Source organism: Lepisma saccharinum, chromosome 13, assembly GCF_977018435.1.
Source record: "Lepisma saccharinum chromosome 13, izLepSacc3.1, whole genome shotgun sequence".
In the NCBI taxonomy this organism is placed as follows: domain Eukaryota; kingdom Metazoa; phylum Arthropoda; class Insecta; order Zygentoma; family Lepismatidae; genus Lepisma; species Lepisma saccharinum.
In genome coordinates, this window is record NC_139241.1 from 85,760,138 (window position 1) to 85,783,743 (window position 23,606).

Below are 23,606 nucleotides of genomic sequence, written 5' to 3' on the forward strand. Positions count from 1 at the left end.
TTTTTTTATTTTCTTACTTTTCCAGAGCACTTGTACGCTGCGATTGCATGGGCAGCATTAACGTGAAAGGATTAAGATGAATAAATACCCTATTATTTCATATCTTCCCTTGACAATTTAAAATATATGAAACCGCAGCGACCTTCCATCCGTCTCAGAAGAAAATAAACAACACGAATATAACGATTTCCTTACAATGAAATTCAATTGTTAGAAGTTCAAAACAGCTCGCAATTTTGCCCCAGGAGAAGAAAGTCGTTGCCCTGCCTAATCTTATCTTCTAATCTGCTCAGACCAATTGCTGTGTTCCTTGAAAGTGAATGGATGGAACGTGTGATCTGGCCATTGTCGAAGTTCCTGTTTATTGCGAGAATTTACTTTGGTGCAGTGTTCAGTAGAGCAGGTTTTCGAAGCATTGGACAAGATGCCAAAAACCAAGCAAAGTACATAGTACAAATTAAAACAGTTTGTGTCCCAGTATGGTGAAAATACGTTCAGTACGGACGGATCAGTATTATTCTGTCAGCTTTGTGGTGTAAGAGTTGCTGCGGAAAAGAAATTCATGGTGGAGCAACATATCAACCGCGAGAAACACAAGGCAGCTCTGAAGCAAATTCAAGATCAGAAGAGGACGGTGCAATTGTTAATGGGTGAGTGTTCCTCCAAATCCTCTGTTATTTCTGAAGAACTGTGCGACGTTTTTATTTCTGCTGACATTCCTCTAAGTAAACTAAATAATCCTAAACTTCGAGCATTTTTGGAAAAACATACTGGGAAATCGATACCAGATTCTTCCACGCTAAGGAAAAATTATGTCAAGAACAACCAAACAATGGATCAAATTCGGCAGAAAATTCATGGTAAAAAAATATGGGTGTCAATTGACGAAAGTACCGACTCACTCGGACGGTACATTGCAAATGTAGTGATTGGTACGATGCAGGAATCCGAGTCTACTCAAGTGTTTCTAATAAATTGTGAATGTCTAGAGAAAGTGAATTATTCAACGATCAGCAAAGTTTTCAATAACGTGATGCAGTTATTGTGGCCCGACGGCATTCAATATGACAAGGTGTTGCTTTTCATAACAGATGCGGCACCGTACATGGTTAAAGCAGGGAATTCTCTCAAAGGTCTGTACTCGAAAATGGTACATGTAACATGTCTTGCACATGCGTGTCACCGTATTGCTGAAGAATTGCGAAGTCACTTTCCTGATGTAGACCAACTGATTGCAAACATTAAGAAGATTTTCCTCAAGTCCCCATCACGAGTGTTAGCTTTTAGGTCTCATGCACCTGATGTGCCTTTGCCACCAGCTCCTATTCTTACTAGATGGGGTACATGGTTAGAGGCTTGTGGTTACTATTGTGAAAATTATAAAGTTGTGAAAGAAGTTGTAACCTCGTTCGACAGCAGTGAAGCATTGTGTGTAAGACAAGCACAGGAACTCTTGGCTGATCCCGAATTGGAGGGAAAATTATGCTATATAAAGTCCAACTTCGGCTTCCTACCTTCTGCCATAACTTCACTCGAGACATCTGGAGCTACATTGGTTGATCAAGTTAATGTCCTTAACAAAGTTCAGGATAATTTGGAAGCAGTTCCAGGTACTGTTGGAATACAAGTGAGAGAAAAGATGCAGAAAGTGCTAGGGAAAAATGCAGGATACACAATACTATGTTCTATTCGTGACGTATTGTGTGGGAAAACGTTTTCATTGCCAGACTCTGAAACCGAATTAGAACCAAGTGACATTCTATGTTTTAAATATGCCCCTATTACCTCTGTTGATGTTGAAAGGAGCTTTTCTATGTATAAAAGTGTGCTAGCTGACAATCGTCATTCATTTCTTTTTGAAAATTTACAGAAAATATTCGTTACACACTGCAACTCAAAACTGAACAGTAACCTCTCATAATTTGTCAAAAGTTGCATACTAGAGTTGCTGTAATTTGAAGTGCAAATAAAATTTTACTTTGGAATTTTTAACGGTTTTTAGGTCATAAATGCATCTTTTTAAGGGCATTTTTTACGAATTTTTAGGTCATCAAAATCCTAGCCCTACTTATGAGTCTTCAAAAATACTAAATCACCTTCTACAATTTCAGTTCTACCTACTTCTTTTTCAGCATATTTATCTACAAATTTCTCTTTTTTCACAAGTTTTGACTTTCACCATTTTTAGTTTATTACTCCAGTTGACATTAATTTCATTTTCGATTCCAAATGTAGCTTTCAAATTTCCATCAATCTGTTCATTTAAATGTACTGAGACAGGAGCTTCTCCTAAAGTTTCATTTATGGAATAATTCAATAAGTTAACAATTGTACTAACATACAACGGCCAATCTTTATCCATGTCTTCACAATATATTCTCATGAGTCGGTTAATCTCCTGGTGAGCACGTTCTACTAAATTGGTTTTAGGATGATAACTGCTACAGTAATATATCTCAACACCAAACTCTTTCATTTTCTGTTTGAACTGTTTACTAATAAAACAAGACCCTCTATTGCAAATCAATTTTTTTGGTATACCCAAATGAACAAAGTAACAATTAACCAGCTTATCCAGAACTTTTTCTGTAGTAGCGTTTGGTATAGCTTAAGCAACTAAATACCTAGAAAACCCATCCAAAACTGTTAACAAAAATTTCTCTCTACGAGGCCCAGTAGGCAACTGGCCTTGCAAATCTACAAATACTTGCTCCCTTATGGTATTAATGACATGCATACCCAATTTGGCTTTAACAGGGTGTTTATCTGGTTTAGTTTTAGCACAGATAACACAGTCATTTATCAAATTTCTCACATCCTTTCTCATCCCTCTCCAAACAAGTGATTTTATCAGCCTATTTACTACTTTATCAACACCAAAATGTCTACATTGATCATGATAAACCTTAATCACATCAGCTACAAAAATGTTTGGCAAACACAATCTCCAATTTTCCAGAAAATGGTAATTTCTAGTCAAGAGAACAACCTCTTCTAGTTTATAAAATTTTGTATTTGAAAATAAAACCTTAAACGGTAAAATTTTTTTATCCCCAAAACGTATTTCTTCAATTTTACAGGAGAAAGTACTTACCGAAATGGGTTTATTTATACTTTAGGAAGGTCTTGGAAGTTTGTTTTCACCTCCTTGATTTTTTTTTCTGGTAAATCATGTAATTTTCGACATTAATGTCACTCCGATGCACGAAAGCTGTTCCCTTGATGTCCGTCTACTACGTGAACCAAATATTTGTGAGCATTTCATGACATAACAACCGGTCAGTGTTTCCAAATACGTTGTTTTGTAACTGTGTAACAGTTCTAGAACGTAAATAAACGTGAGTTACTGTTCATCATTTCTGATTACGAACTTGCGACAACATGACGTGCACAGGATCAGTGGCATGCTCAATGTGAGGTTAATGGGGGTTATAACCCCCCCCCCCCTTCGCCCAATATCTCTAAGGCTATTTATGAATGGTTCGTGGGGTTATCCGTGAATGCTTCGTGGGGCTATCCGTGAATGGTTCGTGGGGCTATCCGTGAATGGTTCGTGGGGCTATTCGTAAATGGTTCATGGGGCTATTTATGAATGGTTCGTGGGGTTATCTATGAATGGTTTGTGGGGCTATTTATGAATGGTTCATGGGGCTATTTCGAATGGTTCGTGGGGCTATCCGTGAATGGTTCATGGGGCTATTTATGAATGGTTCGTGGGGCTATCCGTGAATGGTTTGTGGGGCTATTTATGAATGGTTCGTGGGGCTATGCGTGCATGGTTTGTGGGGTTTACGAACCACAAAAAAAATTTATAATTTTGAAAATCAAATTTAACTATGTTTGCCTAACCTAACAGAACCTAACCTAACCTTGCCATGCATGGTTCGTGGGGTTTTTGAACCTGGAAAAAAATACAAAATCAGTAACACGAAAGTAGGTATTTTTCTATGAAGAAGGTTGCAACACTGCATAACCACTGATCATGGACTACGCTAGTCAAGATTTCTCCGCCATATCGCGTGTAACGCAAGCGAAAGCGAACAAAATAAAAATACTTGATATTTCGAAAATTGAGATTATTTGCGTGCAAAAAACTAAACGCGAACTTGAAGAACCCTTAGGAATGCAGAATACGTAAGTATCAATGTGAAAAATACGAAAATAAGGGAATTAGAGACGTTTGGTGGTTACTGAAATTTTAATTCCTAGGAATGCAGAATACGGCCAATGTGAAAAACAAGAAAATAAAAGAATTCCAGCCGTTTCGGGGATACTTAACACTTAATGAAATCCGTTACATCACACAAAACACTTTCCAGATCTTAGACAATGCTACAGGAACTTATTACCGTAAGTAGTAATGAAGAAATCTGTCCGGGGAATATCAGATTAGTACCATACTAAGTTCTAATCCTCCCGTTTCCACCGCAATGCTGGAACAATTACCTTCTTTCATTCTGCATTTTTATTGCCGGAACTCTGCAAGAGGATTTTTAAGGATCACTTTTAGCACACGCTATTGAGCTCCGACCCGCCCTCCGGCTTGTGACATCAAAATAATTAAGTTTGTTAGAGGCCGTAATGTCAGAAAGACTGAGGGCGAGGCTTGTGTTCGATACCGTGTGCGATCAGTTAGACCCGTTTTTGACGTCGCTGTTATCTTACTTCCTGTCCATCACGGTCTAGCAGAACATCGAATACTCGTAGCCGAATAGTCTGTGACCCAAACTGTAAACATACTTGTATCACAGAGAAGCACAAATTTCTCTGTGCTTGTATACGTGACTAAAAAATGTTTAAGTTCTCGCAAATAAAATGATGGTGAAGCTGTGGCCAGTATATAAGGTTCCAGAAATTGATATTCCATTACTAGAAGTTGTTTATCATGAGATACAATAAAGTCGGTAAGAAATTGTTTAATTATTATTGGAATTTAGTTCATCAGTCCTGTTATATCGCAGTCACTACGAAAGGTGAATGTACCATCTGCAAGAAGGTTTTGGTGATCTTGTGAACATTTAACATATTAGCATATATCTTGTTGCATTAAAGCTATGCAAGAAGCTCTGGTTATCGCAATTATTGATTTCCACCCCTGGAATGTGGTCAATAAATGCTGATTATCCTTAATACTTTGGTACGTTAATAAGAAATCAATCGGAACTGATTAAAACTGAATATACTGTAAGAATTCAACTTTCTTAAAATTAGTAATTATATATCTGAGTTGGTAAGTCTTGAATGTAGCCCGACCCTGTGGCCGAGTGGTTAGCACATCGCGCTGCGACGCCAAGGGTCCCGGGTTCGAATCCTGGTCGGGCTTGGTTGTTTGTGAATGTCCATTCATCAATTTCATCACTCATCCCCATCTTCACCAATTAGCCAAGAGGCACAAAACGCGAAGTAAAATGAACTCAATCAATCAAGTCTTGAATGTAACAAGCTTAGCTGTGCTAATTTTGTAAGTAAAGTGTGATGGCTCTTTCTACACTTTATGTTCATCGAATGCTACCAGTAGTACATGATGGTAAATCTTCGTTTGATACCCTTCTAGAGGTATTTTATGAAACTATAATGATATGATATTTAACCAAAATTAAATCAGACCTAACTACAGTAATGCCACAAAATTGTCAACTTGGAACAATGCAAAGGAAGTAGAAATCCCACAAATGAGGATCAGAGATATGTAGAAATTAGAGATATTGTTTGTTGTAAGCAGTATAAAGAAAACTACACTCGAAGTTACAAAAATCAGTTTCAGTTAAAAATAACACATACATTAATGTAACACAAGTCTAACTTTGATACAGTAACAAAAACACAAAACCCTGTAAAACATAATGAGGACATAGTGTTCATCAGAAATTCAAAAGATACACAAATTTGATTATAACTTACAAATTATCGGCAGTTCAAGAAGAGTGGCATTTGTCACAATGAGCATTTTAATTGTAAATAATCAAAATTCTGTGAAACTTATAAACCCTTCAAACACCAATACACATGGTTTATATTCATGGTAACAGGTAGCTCAGTTGGTAGAGCATATGGCTATAACATGGATGACCTGGGTTTGTATCCCATAGCAGGTAATCTGGCCCAGGGATTTTTCCAGTCATTTTGCTGTTTCTGCATGCTCCGAGGCCCATCCAGCCTCCTATCAGTGTGTACCGGGGGGGGGGGGGGGCTGGGCATGATGCCGATAACTTTATTCCAACTATGGTCGAGATCAAGAATATGTGGAGCTCTACCTCCACATTACCCCATATGCCAGGGGTACCTTTACTTGTAAAACATGTAAAAATTTGTAAGTTATGAATCAAGTTGGTGCTATTTTGAATATTATTTCTGATGTTTTGAACATTATGTCTTAATGTATTTTTAGGAACACTTTCGTTTTCAAATTTTTCGCAATTCGGTAAATTTACATTTTTAGTTATTTGCCATACTCACAAGCTGTTCTAAAACATATGAATTTGCTACACGTCTGCATGTAGATATCAGTTTGTATTATGCACAGGAAACACTTACGGGTCATTCCAACTCAGTTCAACCAGAGGATGGTGCCCAAAGGGAAATCAGTATTATTGGCACCAAAGTCACAAAAGCAATCAAATCTACAAGTTATAATACAAGGTACAGTGGGATCCATGAGTATTACCATGCAAATTGTCCATCACCATGTTGTGCACCTTATTTGGTCCAATAAGAGCTTCAAGCATTCAAAGAAAACTGAAAACAAAGCTGTTGACAACTTCTGCACCAGCACACATAAAAATCCATCGCTTAAAAACACACAGGATGCAATGGAAAAATTAATGAAAATAGTCATGCACAATTTGTGCGGTAATACTCATGGATCCCACTGTACATTCTTCATTAATTTCATTTCATGCTTTTCAAAATGTGCCATTTACCTAATAAATGTCAATAAACTAATATAAGTAATTGTAAGGGTATGTTCTCAATAAAATAATTAGAAAGTACAGGATGTCTGCAGGATTTTTTTTGCAGGGAGAAGGGTGGGGGGGGGGGGTAAACAAGACATATTTTCCCACAATAGCGTTGCCACCTGAAAGAAACATTTCGTTTACATGAAGATATGATGGTCTTGCAATATCTGTACAGTAATAAACACAAATGACTGATTGCAATAAAATTGTGTGTGTGAAATAGATACTTTTAGGTTGACATTCATTTTCTAGGGAAGGGCATGATCCCAACCTTATCCTGCCTTCCACACATCCATGAAAACATTATTTAAAATTTTATGCTCTAAAACATTGGAATTTTGAAGCTGGATTCTTAGATTTTGAGTTAATTTAAAAAATATAAAATCCTATAGCCATTTTCTAAAAAAAAAAAAAATTGAAATTAATTTTTGTCACATTTTCAAAAGGAATGAAAAAGCCATCAATTTTATTTCTGGGTAGGTTAGATCATATATATATATATCTAACTTCATTTTAAAAGTACTTGTGTTGGCGTTGCACCTTTCCCTTTCAATGACAATTGAAACCATGTTTTCGGTCCAAAAAATCAGATAATATTTTTAAAATTTATTAGTGCACTAAAATATAAATGAGATATGTGGATATATTTTTTTTCTGGAGTTCTTATTGTTTGCTTAACATTGTTGTGAAGTTTCAAAAAGATTAAATCATTTATAAGGGAGATGGAATTTTTTTGTCAGGAGAGTGCAGCTCTCACTTGGAGGCTCTGGGAATGGAAGAAAAGATAAATCACTGAAAGTTTGAGGGGCTATAAAAATTAAACCAGACAAATTAGACAAAAAAAAATATGGGGTTTCTCACCATCATGGAAGGATTAAATGTGCAAAGTTTCATCAAAATGTGAGATCAAGGGTTCCAAAATCCCCATTTTTGGGTTGAATTGTCATGGAATGACCCATACTGTATCTAATGTGAGTGACAGGGTGGCGACAGACCTGGAAATATTTTAATACACTATAATCAATCAATCCTAAAAAACATATTACTTTCCTCAGGGAATATTTTTTCGACAAATGTTTCTTTTGGTAAACTATGATGCGATGCAATGAACCTGCCAGACATTTTATTTTAAAGAGGTCGTAATGAAGCACTACACTTGAACGGGAAATCTCGCGAGCCCTTGGCGTCAACTTTTAGGTCCCTATTATGCATCCAACACAACCTCGATGCCAGAAACAAGTGGTGGAAGTTGGGGTTCCCAAAAAAGCCTTTTCTTCTGACCACTTGCAACTCTAATAATATCACAACAAAGTGAAAGAAAAATCTGCAGGGGTAAATGTTAAAAGAAAAACAGACTGTCTCAGTTTTCTGCTACACTCACACTGTGACCCACCCACTTCTCCCTCATTCTTTTAACCTCAGGAGAGATAATTTTTAATCTACAAAGTTAGTGCCCAATATTATGGAATAAAGTAATAAATTGGTAAATATTTTAATATACTATAATCATTCAATCCTAAAAAACATTACTTTCCTCAGCCAGCTCTACTGAATTTTCACGTTTCTCATATTGTTACTGAATTTAAGAGGCTGGAGCTTTATATGAGGAGCATCCAGAAAGTAAGTTCAAATTAGTCATAAATTAAAAGAACGACATCAGTAGAAATTGACAATTATTGTATTAGTTACAGTGATTCAAAACTTACTTTTTGACATATTCATCACCATTGTTCAGGTACTAAATTTTGTATGCCCATGTCATGGATCTGCCTCCGAAAAGTGGAACTGTGTGCAGCAACATCACCGACGAAATGTATGTCAAGAGATCTGCCGGCAATTGAGTTAGGTGCAAGGACTGGGCATCATAAGCAACAATAAGGTCAGACAATGGGGTCGTGCATGTAGCAGAGTGCACGAGGTCTCTTGTATGCATCACTTCAGGTGGGGGCCCCAGCTTCACGCATATCGACTTTCATCTCTTCCTTCAACTTCTCGAATTGGTCAGCAGGAAAACTGGAAAAGGGGACCGGGAGATAGCTTGCCTGGGTACAGCACTGTTTTAAATCAACTCCCTTCACAGCACATACCGTCCCTTCCTATTTGCATATGTGTGTCGTGCTCCGACCACTAGTGCTACTTTCAAATGCTATCAGAACTTACTTCGTGGGCGAGCTTTGCATATAAACTTACAGATGCTGTTATCAAGAGCATGTTCCTATTTTATTTTTTTAATATAGTGTCTGTCACAAAAAAATAGCACCACTCTTAAAAATTGCATGTTTAGCGTGATTTGATTTAATAAAAATCATGATCTTTATGCATCCTGTATGGCTCCAGTTTGAATATAAATCATAGAGAAATGAAGTCAATTTCTTGTGAGCTAATATAGATACTTATTGCAATCCATACCTGGAAGCTGTATGAGTTTATTATTTCCATGTACAAATACGTGGATTTAGTTCAAAATTCAGGGAAAAAAAATCAAAATTTGTCCTGGAAAAGTCAGGGAATTTCATTTCTGCTTGTCTGTAGCCACCCTGAAATGACTTTTGATCAGTATGCATGTTTTAAAAAAGATTAGTCAGTTGGTTACGTTTACCTAAGATACAGAACAATGAGTTCAGAGTTGTCTTTTCCTTCTGTTGACAGACTAGATGGACACAAGTGAAGGGACCTGGTCTGGCCTGGATGCGGCTCTCCATGAGCTGGGGATGCTGAGCGCTGTCACCGAGAGCCGCCGGGAATACCTTCGTGAGAAGTTAGAGAAGCTTCGCAAACGACAGAGCATCGTTTCGCTGCAAGTTGTCGCTCCAGATGAGGGCGAAACGCTTCCGCAAGATGAAGTCTCACCGTGCCAGGGATCTTCACAAAAGCACACTCCAGGTAACGTGATCTGCGGATGCCTGTCGAGCGCCGATATCGAAAATAACGAAAATTCTTGCATCAATCTCATCGGAAGATCTGACGGAATGGTCAAAAGTTCCAAAAATTCAGAGCGTTTCGGCGATTTAGGTGGTGGATTTAGCGTGTTGCAAATGAACACTCAGTACATAACGGGCGTGGCCGTCGGGGCAGGTGCCGAGAACAAGCCCAGAAAGAACTGCTGTAGGCCGTCACGGCATTACAATTCCGGCTTCGCGAGACACTATCGCCTGAAGCCGTACGACATGCCATGGTACAAGGAGGAGCGAGTGCGAACGAAAAGTGAAAATGCTGACGGCGACACCGAGGCCGCTGTGAAGTCCGTTCCCAGCGAGAGCTCGGATCCTAGTGACATTGAGTTTCAGAAAGGCTCGCCGAGGGCAACCAATCCTAGTCTGTACAAGTCTCGATCTTTAGAAAGTGTCCCAGTGAGCGTGATAGAAGATAGCATGGTGCAATCGAGCCACGAGCTGGAGTCCGTGGCAAAGGGAATGCAGTGTCTATATGTCAATGAGTAAAAGGTATTTATTATTTTATGAGCACTTTTATGCATTTCCAGGTCTTGAGTATCTTTTTCCATTGAAACTTTGATACATGTTTTGACATAACACATGGAGTTGTAAATTGTGAAATTTTCCAGTGAAGGATGTTAAGAATTATGGACTTTAAATAGTTGTACTTGTGAAGCGGATAAATTAGGTGTAACACTATTTGCAAGTGTGTTGGCATTATGTTCACCATTTTTGTGTTAAACAAATGCTTTTAAAGAAACATGTATAATTCCTTGTGCATATCTGTTTTTCTTTCTATGGTTGCTAAAAGTGAACAATATTTGTTGTGGGTCTTCTTCTGCAAAGTGTGCGTTGCTCTCTACAGAAAATTTCATTGAAAGATGGTGATTTTGGATGTTCATTGCTGATATAATTTGAACCTTACAAAGCAAGAATAGTTGAAAAATTCTGTACACATCTCTAACAGTACAATTGTGACAGATTTGCTCACATGTAATAGAAATGTTTGTGAAAAATATTGTCTGTTTAAAGAAACCCACCCAAGTTTTTATGACGTTCAGATTATTTTCACTGTTGGATGCTTTGGATACAGTCCCTGAAATTGTTAAGGCAGCTGCAGGACTGTGCAGCCAGCTTTCGTAGGTGCTTGTCATAGAAGTTAGGGGGCCGTTGATCCACTGCCCCCCCTCCCCCTAGTATTAGGTCAGTTTTTTTTAATTGACAGATTTTGATGTTTTATGCAATATATAAGACTCCAGCATGTGAAAAAACACAAACAACAAAGAAACTAACAAAGGACTAAAATTAAATGGTGTGACACAGCTGTCAGCATATGCAGATGATTGAAACTTACCGAGGGATGATGTAAATACAATTTAGAATAATGCTAAAATATTTTTTAAAGCAGCTAAAGACATAGGATTGGAAGTTAGCAAAGAGAAAACTAAATATATGCTTACAGGCCGACAAGTGTTAGGTTGGAGGCACATAGTGGTTCAGAGCCCACTTTAAACTGTAGGTCCAGTCCCGATTAGCCTTACTGTGCATAAAGTGGACTTAAAACACCGACTCAATCAATCAAAAAGGAAGTGTTAGGTAATAATCAAAATCTAATTATTTATAACAACTCGTTTGAGCCAGTTTCCAAATTCAAGTACTTAGGAGTAATACTAACACATGAAAATGATGATAAAGAGGAAATAGAAAGCAGGCTTAATTGAGGAAATGCATAAACTTTTGTCTTCTCCTTTAAAATCTAAGAAACTAAAAGTGAAAATATACAAAACAGTAATTTTGCCTGTAATATTATATGGATGCTAAACTTGGTCCCTTACATTCAAAGAGGAACATAAATTGAGAGTATTTGAAAATAAGATCCTGAGGATAATATTTGGACCTAAAAGGGATGAGGAGACAAGTGAGTGGAGAAGGTTATATAATTTAGAAGTACATAATTTGTAGTTAAATCAGGAAGACTTAGGCGGGCTACACTATTCTTGTTGGGAAACCTGATGGTAAGAGACCAGTAGGAAGACGAAGATGGAGGGGTATCATTGAGATGGACCTAAAGGAAATTGGTAGGGATGGAAAAAGAGTATATAGATCTTGCTCAGGATAGGGGCAGATGGAAGGCCTGTGTTGCTGCAGCCATGAACCTTCAGGTTCAAGATGGCTAGAGAGTTAGTTAGTTATTTGATCCCAAATAATGGCCTGCATAAATAAAAACCTGCCGTCGCTGCTTTCTTTTAGTAAAATCTGTTTGTATGCACTGTAAAATAGCGAAAGTAGCATTGGAAAATTCTATCGGCTCCAAACCTAACATTCTTCACCTATTGACTTGAAATTTTAGCTGCTGTTGTGGAACATCATATTATATGCTACATTCACTTGCATGAATCCTTCGGGCTGTTCAGTTTCATGGTAAGGTAACAGACATACTTTACTCACAATAACACATTCACGTTTCTGCAAGCAAAAACTAAAACATTCATGAACAACAATATTCATAAACCATGCAAAATATTTCACTTTTTTGAAGGGATACTGAAGTTCGGTGTGCGATATGATGTCATCTGCCAGACTGAAGTGACAAGCGACATGTGTCGTAGAAACAAACCTTCAATATTTTGCAAAAGTCAATAAATTATACTCATGGTCAAGAATTTTTGCTATCACAATGACTAATTGATTGATTTAGTTTATTTCATTTCACTTTTCTGTCCTTTTGGCTAATCACGAAGATGAGGATGAATGGACAATCACAAATATATAGGGAGGACCAACACAAGCTCCACATATGATTATACTGGCTGCGAGTCTAGATGCTAATCTGCCAAATACAGTTCAGGATGCATTAATAGACCCATCTTGCATGCCTAGGGTTAACAGATCACTACAAGGTAGAAGTAGGATTTCGTATCCCAAAATGTTACTAAATACTGTAAACAAATTAACACATTTTCAGTTTAAAAAAAATAATGATTTTTAAGGATTTCTTAGTTACCAAATTCCCAGACTTCTAATCAATAATCAATTTCTTATCGCACGTGTTTTCATATTCTCAGAGAAGCCAAATTCTCTTTAATATTTCAGATTTAGTCAAAATATACTTCTGAACCAGTACCAAACCTTTTTCACACTCTTGAGTAATTTTTCTTTCATCCATTAGTACATTGTGCTGACATTAAAATAAAAATACTCTCCCAACATTTGCATTATTACCTGGAATGACAAGCATATATTCAGGAATTAACATATCTTGAAATAATATGAAGCAACATGTCAAGATAACTTGAATTTTTTATTTTATTTTGTGCAGTGTCTGAATAAAAATTAATTTCACCATTGGGTGTGGGAGTGCACTCCACAGAATGTTAATGCATGATGTTTCCTTTGATTACTCTTTTTTCGACCGAAGCACATATTTTCTTAATTCAAATTATGTGATGCTCAAAATGTAGAACATGTGTGATTTTTTTCAAATTCCTCCCGGATGCCGGATATAAGGTTTATATGTAGGACATGTCCGGGAAAAAAGTGGACGTCCTGGTAACCGTATGCATGGCCACCTTTCAGTTTTTAAAAAAAAGTGAAGTTGTCAGCTGACGTGTTGGCATAGTGGAACCACAGGCAAAAAGACTCGTGCAGATCCGCAACTCCTGTGCATCATACTTGTGTGTGGAGGGAAGGGGCAGTGTGGAGCATGCTTCCTTATGGCCCCAGTTAAACTGGTGAAAGGGAAGGTGCGCAGAGGCTTTTGGTGAAAGGTCCTCTACCTTGCGGTCGTTCCATAACGTATCCACACAAGTTTCTCCTCTTCCCTATTATTTGTGGTTTCCTGTCCATATTTGTTTTATGCTTTTAAACGATTTTACACCGATATGACTAGAGAAAGCATTTAATGTCCAAAATATTACATCATCCACCTGTTACTCAAATAAGCCTAAACTAGCTGTTCCTTTCTTTGGGTTTGTTTGTTGTTGCTATGTTTCAGCTTTCAGAAACAACAAATGGGTGGCATACTTGGAAATACTGTGTGCCAATTTGTGAATTTTGTGTGTAAAACCTGTTCTATCCATTTTAGTGAGATGTAACCACTGCAGTTCAGCAGTTCCCTCTGAGAGTCAATACTTGTATGCTTGTAATGTAATCTGAAGATGATGAATTTAAATGGGGGACACTGAGTCAGGAATACAAAGTTATCAAGATATTTTGGGGGCAAAAAATTAGTATTCAGTCATAATAAATCTATGGACAGTAATTAATTACGTGGTTTTATTATGTGATATCCTACACCATGTATGGTCTAATGCAGTGGTAAAGTGCTCCACTGAACTTTGTACCATGGCATGAAGGTGCATAAGGGGTGTGGAGTTAGGGCCATGCCCTGATGGCTGAAGGTGGTGGTGATGTGATCAGCACCATGCCCCTGGCCACCTTTATCCCCCCAGAGTTTCCTCCAGGTACCAACTTTATTTATATGATGCTGGGTGGGCACCGGAGCTGCTTGAACAGGTGGAAAAAATCTTGGTTCTCCCCCGTCGGGTATCAAACTCGAGTCTCTCGCAAAGTAGTCAGATGCTATAGCGACTGAGCTACTGCGGCTCACCCTCATGCAGTGGTTCCCAAAAGGCACCCTTAGTGTTTCAAGATATTTCCACGGCACCCAAGTCAGAATATAAGCCTATCTAACGCTCAGTTAGTGTGTTTAGGTTGCTTGGCTTAACTTAAAAAAATAAACACACATTTCAAATTCAGAAACATTTTGTCTAAAGATTCTAAAAACATGTGTAGACCAACAAGTAAGAGTGATTTCTGTGAAAATATTGGAACATTTCGCCACGCCCACACTTTGGGAATCACTGGTCTAATTGATTCTCATGTTGTGCCAATGCACTTTGTACTTTCTTTCTTTCTTCTGCTAACCATGGCAGGCGGTGTACCAATCTCGAAAGCCAGGGAATTTACTTTTTCTGGAAAAGTTATGGAAATATCAGGGACATTTACTGTGTTTCTAGAAACCAGCGGTGTTTGTAGTAGTGCATTCAAAGCAGGTTTTTAAACAAAGAAAGGCCAAGGGTCCCGGGTTCGAATCCCACTTGGGCTTGCTTGTTTGTGAATGTCCATTCATCAATTTCATCATTTCATCACTCATCCCCATCTTCGTAAATTAGCCAAGAGGCACAAAACGCGAAGTAAAATAAACTAAATCAATCAATCAAACAAAGAAAGGATGGACAAGCAAGAAATTTCAAACTATACTTCAGTTTGATGTACCGAGTATTACCATCAGTTGAAGTAAAATTTACTAATATTAAACTATTTTCATGTAGAAATATGTTCCAGAAACAGGAATTTACCACTTTCTTGGTATTATTCATGCTATAATTGTTTTTGGTTTGTTTTTTGTTTGTTATTTTACAAAAAAGAATTCTTTTTTTAAACACGAGTTTTTGCTTTAAATTCTCTTTATGCACAGAGAGACTAATTGGGACTGGGCCTGCAGTTTTGTGATGCCCGAACCACAAGATATCTCCACTGGATATTGAACCCTGGACACCTTTATTATTTAACCATTAGTCAATACATAAAACTCACCCCTATCCAACAGTCAATTTCTGTTCAGGTTCCCTTCTCATAATTACTTTTAACATGTGAAGTGAATATTCTAAAAACTTGGTTAGGTGGGATTCCAAGCATGTTATTGAGCTAAAATGTAGTGATGATTTTACACATGCGTAACTATACGAATTGCCCTAATGACGTTGTCTCGGAAATTTTGTTTCTACAAAATTGTAGAGACTCTTCATGATGATTACAATGAATGGTGATAAACAACATTAAATACTTGAGTGGAAGGACAGTGTAAGTGCAGAATTACCTTGAATGCATTGCTTGTCCATTGTAATAAATTTTACACCAATTATTGGGAACTTTTCTGTTATATGAAAAATTTGAATTTTAAGTCTTAAGAGAGCTTACAGACCAAAGCGACAAGCAACATGATCACTAACTGCACTATTCCCTCCAGCAGGGGCGATTTCTCCATGTAGGAAGTGAGGAACTTCCTACAGTTCATTTACATTTATTTCCACTTTTCTACTTTTCTGGGGGTTTAATGCAAGTTATTAAATTATGAGCGCAATATGCGTATATTTTACTAGGTTTGCCACTGTTTGCTGTCACTCGCTTGCTCATGGCTTGCTCCATCTGCTGCCCAAAGAGGACAGTTCCTCCTGCTGCTGAGGAAACTCGATCTTCTACCTACAGTGGGATGGGCGAGGGGCGTGGAAGAGAGGGGGATGGGGTTGCTTGGTTAAATGGCCAGAGAAGGAACCATTGAGGGCTTCCTACATTCAGTGATGCCAACCCTGGATTATTGCTCTAAACCTAGCATAATTTGAACTTTGCTGTGTTTGTCTCTTTGGGAGACAGATAGTCTCATTTGTACTTCTCCAGCAGGCTTGTTCCAAACAAGAGAAAGTATGCCAACTAAAGGACAAGGTTTTACAATCACATCCTGGTCCATCCTTTTGTTTTAATCTTTTCTTTATATTCCCTCATTAGAAAATGAACATTTTATGAAAAGAAATCGGTAGAAAGTTGGAGGTCACAAATAAAACATACGGGCCGCCGTTCCCAGTCGTCGAATTTTCTCCAACTTTTTCAAGCACACTATACATTGTAATTGATTTGATGGGCGAAATTCTCAATGTTGCTTAACTGTAGTAAATAATGGATAACCCAAGTTCCACAGCTCCAAAATAACTGCATAAATTGAAATTAAAACTACATAATTAGTTGCATTTAGCATAATTTAAGAGTTGAAGCAGCAATTCTTCTTATCAGGAGGTTGGCAACGCTGTCCTCAATACACAAGACAACAGGCAGGGAGGACCCCACGAACGTTGAACCATAGATAGACGTATATACATTATATCTGTGGTCGAACCAGCTTGGTTCACTCAAAAGTTTGAGGTTGTTATTGAAACAAGTGGCAAGCTAACTAGGCCCATACTCAGGATTTTTTTATTCTTTTAGTGGGGGAAGATTCAAAATACTGGTGGAGTATTAGATGCGACAATGACGCTAGGGTAGTGTTGCAGCTGGACATACAATTGCAGAGTTGGGAAAAATTTAAAACTCGCCATAGACGACCCCCTCCCCCCTTTACCAACCCCTTACAACCCATTCGTTTACGCAAGAGAAAAATCGAAATTCTTTCATATCTGAAAAATTGTCAGTTATATTTTCATACGTATTTTTAGGACGCATGTAAATATTTTATTGTTAGAAGGGCATGGCCCCCTTGGGTATAGGGTTGCTTTCTAAATGCAGTGGACAGTACAAGTGACACGCGTGCCTGTTTAATTGAACACATTTTCAAAGTCTTCTCTTTGCTCACTCTTTTGGTCTGTTGACCATAACTTCCTACACCAAAGAAAAACCACGAGTCGCCACTGCCCTCCAGTCCACAAAAATTCATTCACTACATATGGATGACCATGCACTGTGCTGAGAAAGCATGTGCTCTAGTTGTGTCATTCTGGAAGGAAAGTTTGCTTGCGACGTGTGTTGACACTTCCGTCTTAGAGGTGCTTTCATAACCAACTCAAATAATAGATTCCTTTTAACTTACACTGTTGTTCCACAAATCATAGGTGGCCATACATCCTGTTTTGACCGGGACAGTCCCATTTCAGAGGGGCATCCTGGTCGCTCCGTCGATATTACACTGCTGTCCATAAATTAAGCAACAAATGGTGATCATCCAATAGAATCAAACAAGGCCGGAGGGTGTACATATTTTATTTGTAACGAAAGTGACCGTTGTCTGACACTAATAAGGGATATGATCCCTAACGCATTTGTTGCTTTCTTTCAGCATGCCCACCACTCTTCTTCTCTTTTCTCCAACTGTTTTCTCTTTTACCTCACATTTTCTTGTTGTTGCTTAATTTCTGGAGGGCAGTGTATTTAACCCTTATCCGGGCAAGCTATTTTTGTAACGTGTCCGGGCAAGCAGTATCTGTCGGACACTGCATTGTTTTAAATGGATCTTGCCCTTCTAATGCGAGATTTTTGTGTTTCATCGCTGTGGAATCAAGCGAGTAACATGATATTTAACCTAATCATCATTCTTATGTAAATAATTCTTGTATTCATCATCATCATCATCATAATTGCATGTTGTTGTAATTTTTGCAGCATAGTGTATAAAAAATGTTAGGCCGGAAGGTAGTGTGAGGAAATTGTTCTATTTGCTCATATATTTTTCATTTGTTCAAGTTTAGTGTTAATAATATTTTTATGTGGTCTTATTAAATACTTTTTTTTTATTAAAAATTTGTTCAACTAGACTTCTTTACATACCAATGGTACACTGTGTCCGACAGACACTGCTTGCCCGTTTACGTAAGTGAAATGGAAAATATTTTTTACGCCTGACTTTCTTTATCAAACAAAGTCAAATATTGTGAAATGAGAAAAAAGAGAGAAACAAAGAAAGTCAAAAAATATCAGGATCGCAGGAAGTGTCGTTTGAAGTATGTGACAAAAAATATAAGCAACATTGTCTGATAGACACTGGTTGCCCAGTTAAGGGTTAAAAGCACTATTTGTCCCGTTTTATGTAATGCTAGGAGTAAGCTTGAATACCAAGTCTAAATTTGAGAGACATTTCATGATAAGAACATTATTGATTGAATTTGATCTGCATTTCAAGCCCTTCATAACAATCACAACGTTCCATTATTGTCGAGAACATTAGAGCAGACATCAGTTTACTGTTTAAGTTAGCTCGCATCGAAGGTTGTATTTTTTGTATGTTCCTTTATTGGTGGATCAGTGAATAAGCATGGCCAAGAAGCGTACATGTAGTTTCGATATGGACCTGCAATAATAATTTAAATTCCTGCATCTTGACACCAAATAAAGCTGTTCTGATGAATATTTCTGGCATTTCTCAACTAACATCAAAGTTGATCAGAAGGGAGCACAAACACTATGTTTAGGTAAGTCATACAGAGATTAATATATTTTAAAAACAGGAGATCATAGGTATTTCATTTATTATTGATCCATACTTTAATAAATAATAATACACTAATAATAACAATTACTTTACAATTAAGCCTAACAGATTTTCAGGAAAAGGGGAGGGGGAAACCTGATCTCCTTGGGATGTCCCATTTTGGGGTCAAAGTATTATGATCACCCCAACAAATCATGTTCATTATATGGAGAAGGCATGTAAACTAAATTATATTGCAATAATATAATTAAACTTGAAACTGACATTCTTTCATCGATGCTGGATGTGATGTGAATAGCAGAATACTCGTGTGAATAGGTTAATAACATAACAACCTGTGATATAACAGCCTGCGAGGGGGCGGACCCTCACTCCCACTTTCACTCTCACCAGTTACGAGGTGACGTGTGGTCAGCATGATGAACCCCCAGTCGTCATCGTAGGTTTCCATGATATGGTTACGCTAATCAATCATACAACTTAACAATTCCCTCATGATGGTGGGTGGCCGGCCACCAGTCCCAAATAGAGGTCAAAATCTCAGGAGAAAAGTTGTTACGCTTCCCCCAGGAGACTCGAACCTCCACGTAGCCTGAACCCAAAGCCTGACAACTTAGATCGCACGGCCACAGTGCAGAACCATGTGAATAGGTTAGGTCTATTTCTATTAGATGCATACATGAGTAGGTTAGACAGGTCAGGTTTGTTGCTGTTGGCATAGATCTCCAAGTTGCTATAGATGTCTCTAGCCGCTTGTCTCATACCAGGCACTCAATTAATGTATGAGGACCCTTCCTCAAATATACTTATAGACACAGTGGGTAATGATGCTTATGTTTCTAGATGCAGTATGTTCCTGCAAAGATGATACTTTAGTGAAAACATTTTGTTAATACTTAAAGTTTATTATGCTTAGCATTATTCCAGAAACAAAAGCACACGGTAAGACAATACAAAGGGAAAAGCAAGTGCAATCTATGCACAGTGAGGACCAACTATACTTGATTTCTACAATTCAGGTACGATCACACAACATAACCTTTTCTTCTACAGAACGTGCCACCATCTGGGACCTGCAAAGAGAAGCCAACTGGGTTAAATGTTTCTACATTCTATGACATGAATTGATTTCCACAACCTGCTTACAAAATTCAGAAAATAGTTTTCGCATTGTATTTTGTGAATTTTGTTTCTTAGTGTTTAAACAGAAAACTAAGTGTTTAACTAACTAAATTTCATTACTAAATACCTGAAGAGAGTTACAGTTGCTTATTTAAAACGTAGTTACCTGAAGTAAGCTCTGATCTCTCTTCCAGTCATCAACATCTTCCTGAAACACAAACATAAAAAGAAAACTTTAATAGTGTATTTATACAATACCTCATTCATCATGAAAGTATTGTGAGACAATTGTGACATACTACACAATATAAGTTATAAAATAGTTGTAATAGACCAGAGAAGAGTACAATTCTTTATTGGCAGGGTGACCATACGTCCCATTTCAGAGATATGTTTATTAAAGTAGAGTCAGTTTAAAGATCAAATCTAAGTTTGAGAGATATTTCATACTAAAAAAAAATGTTGATGGAATTTTTTTGAACTAGCGTCATGGCAACACCGTGGCAATACAACTGGACTGCGTTGATAGTAATCAAAATGTACCATTGACGTCGAGAAGACAGCAGTTTACTGTTTAAGTTGTATTGCTTTGTGAATGAATAAGCATGGCGAAGAAACTAGAATTTAAATTCCTGCGTCTTGACACAAATTCAAAAGACAAATCTCACGTTGTGTGCCAGATATGTGGGGAGTTTCTTCTGCAGTGGCGTTTGCTGGTTCTAACCCTTGATCCTCAAACTCCAAAAGTTTCCGTGCAATTTATGTCAGGATCCATATTGGATTTAGGAATATTGTGTTAGAATGTTTGTCTTATTGCTACGACCACAATCAATTAAGTCTCGTTATTGCAGTTTAATATACATGTAGAATTTCAAATAATAAAACAAGACAGTATTATAAAGCTATAAAAAAACAACCTGTGAAATATAAAATGAAAGACGTGCACTAGTGAAATAAAAACCCGCAATATTAATTTAAGTGCAAAATTCAACTTACTCCAGGACCCGATTACTTGTGCCGTACCACATCCAAAGCACGCTGTTTGTCCAGTTGCACGTCAATACGTGTCTGTGCAAAGATTGCAGCTTAACAAAGGAAGTTATGTGACCTTTGGATTTTTCATGTTTGGCACAAGATTACAGTATCCGCCACGCGTCCATACATACTTTTCAGCTCCGAAAAGTCAGCACGGCCAACAAAAAAGCAAATCTTATTAACACTTATACTTCCTGTCAACCATGGTGTTTTGTCATAATTTGCTTGCGAAAAATGCCTCACATATTCCCGATTTTTGTCTTTGTGTGTAGAAATAAGTTCAAGCGATGACACTGGCCTACCTGTATTAACAATTTGCAACTTCTCCTGAAAAGATCTTGTTCCAAAAGGTTTCACCAGCAAATCTTGTATCACATCCATTACCCTTTAACACAGCCCTATCACGACAAACACTAACACCTAAATAAATAATAAACACGAAGCACAGCGCGAAGCCAACGACTACACGCATTCAGTTTCACGTGCCAAACTTCTGTTGTTGTGTTCCTGGCTCAGAATGAAATTCCCTATGAATGATAAAAAAAAAAAAAAATCCTACCGAGCTCGAAATGACAGGTTTTAAAAGTTCGAATCATTGCAGGCCAGAGCCAGAATTTTATTTCGGGATGGGGATCATCCCTTATTAGCAGCCGCCACATAAAGTTGAAACAGTGGGGTTAGAAGTCCTGAAGATGAATCTCAGATTATTATAACGTATTATGCAAGGTGTTTAATCCTGCTAATGAAGTAAAATTAATTACCACTATACACTTTTAACATTAGATATTTGTGGAGGGGGGTTTCAGCCCCCCCGAGTCCTCCACCTGGCTACGTGCCTGATGTGTTTTTTTCGTTTTATGTTTAATTCGTTCATCTTCATCACTATTTATCTAAAGAGGCGGAATAAAGCAACTTAAATTAACTAATATATATATATAATTTATTTCTGATATCTTTCCCTTTAAAAAATATTCAGTTCCATGAAAGAAGTATTCTCGCTGCTTTTGAAGATTAGAGAGAAGAAACAATCACTATTTTTGTAAATACAAGGATGGGGGGAGTCAGCATATAGGTGCTTTAATTGCTTAAGCTTTGAATTTTAATTTAGTTTGCTTCATCTTCAATATTTAAGCTTTTCCCTTTTGATAAATTTATGTTCAAGTAACAGAAATCAGCAAGACAGAAGCAAATGTAAAGTGAAAATTAGCGTACAATTGGTTTGCCCATGTTATTCAATTTTCCTGTTCTTCGCACTCTACCGGGTATGTTTTCCCTAGTTCAGCGGAGGGAACGGTAAAGGCTCTGAAGGTTGAAAGTGCGACCGGTGGACTCTCACAAGAAGGAGGTTACCCTGGGCACGGAATCACCGTGCCTGAGAAGCAGTGTTTCCTCCCCCTCTTTCCTCTCTCTCTTCCCTCCTTGCCAAGGGTTGTAAGGGAAGCGGGAGGAATGATGTCAGGGTGAGATTCCCTGAAGTCATTCCACCGGCTGTAGAAAGGTTCCCGGACATTCAGCGGCAAACGGTTGGAAGCATTCGCGTGCTGGAAGCAAAGAAATGTATGCATCGAAATTGGTTTGGAAGAATATTGCGAAGAAATGTGGATATATATATTTTTTTTAGAAAAAAAAAAGAAATACAGCTGGGTCATCTGCGATTACCTAGATGACCCAGAGTATACGCCGCTGTTCTTCTGATAAATACTTCTGGCACTTCTGAACTTCAGCGTAGGACCAACAGCAAAGGTTGTTCAGAAAGGACCAGAAACACTGTACCGAGATTATAATAATTAATACCTTTTGACAGTCAGAGATAATAATAACACTTTAATAATAACAATAATTTTATAATTAGGCCTAACCAAGTTTTCAGCATTTGGGGGGGGGGGTGTAAACTGACCTCCTTGGGATGTCCCGATTTTGGGTCAAAATCTTATGGTCACCCTATTTATTGGTTTTTATTCGTTAGTGGTTATTAAAAGTCACATTTCAGGCATTCAGTGTGTTATATGATAATAAGAGCGGTACTATTTGAAGATTTCCAGGCGACGAATGATGGAAAGGTTCTCTTGGGTTATCAGCCAGGTGAGTTGTGGAAATATACTATTTGCTAAGGGTAGGTTAGGTGAGCGAACATCCTGGTTTTGCCTTGACAGTTGTGACTGTCTTCTACATTCACGAATACCCGTATTTACTTTATTTCTATTGTACACATGTTTATAAAATTAACAGGAAACCATTGAGATCAAGAATGCTATATCAATGTCAATATTTTTAAAGTTGTTGATTTACATTCATTTTTGTAATGTAGGAAGATTGACTTAAATGTCTTGCATTAAATGTCACAAATGAGTGTGTATCGGATTCTTTGAGATGAAATAATACTTTAAGGAGGATAAATTGTGTTCTTTTAATTCTTGCAACGTAAGCTATATTATATTTTGGAAACCCAGTTGAGCGCTGAGGACATAAAATTAAATTTAAATTGAGTAATAGTCTGCTCATCCTTCACATATTGTATAGACTATA

At 37.6% G+C, this 23,606-nt stretch overlaps 2 protein-coding genes across 2 annotated transcripts in view; one reads left to right on the forward strand and one right to left on the reverse strand.

Moving 5' to 3' along the window:
• Positions 1-4,682: 4,682 nt before the first annotated feature.
• On the forward strand, positions 4,683-10,665 carry LOC145997493 (uncharacterized). Its single transcript, XM_083134603.1, has 2 exons — positions 4,683-4,904; positions 9,606-10,665. The coding sequence occupies exon 2, from the start codon at positions 9,611-9,613 to the stop codon at positions 10,394-10,396; it is 786 nt and encodes a 261-aa protein (XP_082990729.1). The 5' UTR covers positions 4,683-4,904; positions 9,606-9,610; the 3' UTR covers positions 10,397-10,665.
• A 9,142-nt stretch (positions 10,666-19,807) lies between these two features.
• The window catches only part of LOC145997098 (uncharacterized), a 94,435-nt gene continuing 90,636 nt past the window's right edge, over positions 19,808-23,606 (reverse strand). The window contains exons 11-12 of the mRNA XM_083133725.1: positions 20,212-20,253; positions 19,808-19,996 (exon numbers count right to left, since the gene is read on the reverse strand). The gene's annotated coding sequence lies outside the window, so the exon portion shown is untranslated. The remainder of the gene's footprint in view (positions 19,997-20,211; positions 20,254-23,606) is intronic.

What these genes read in the sequence shown, in the direction of transcription:
- LOC145997493 (XM_083134603.1), top strand. Translation starts at nt 9,611, where the DNA reads ATGGACACAAGTGAAGGGACCTGGTCTGGCCTGGATGCGGCTCTCCAT.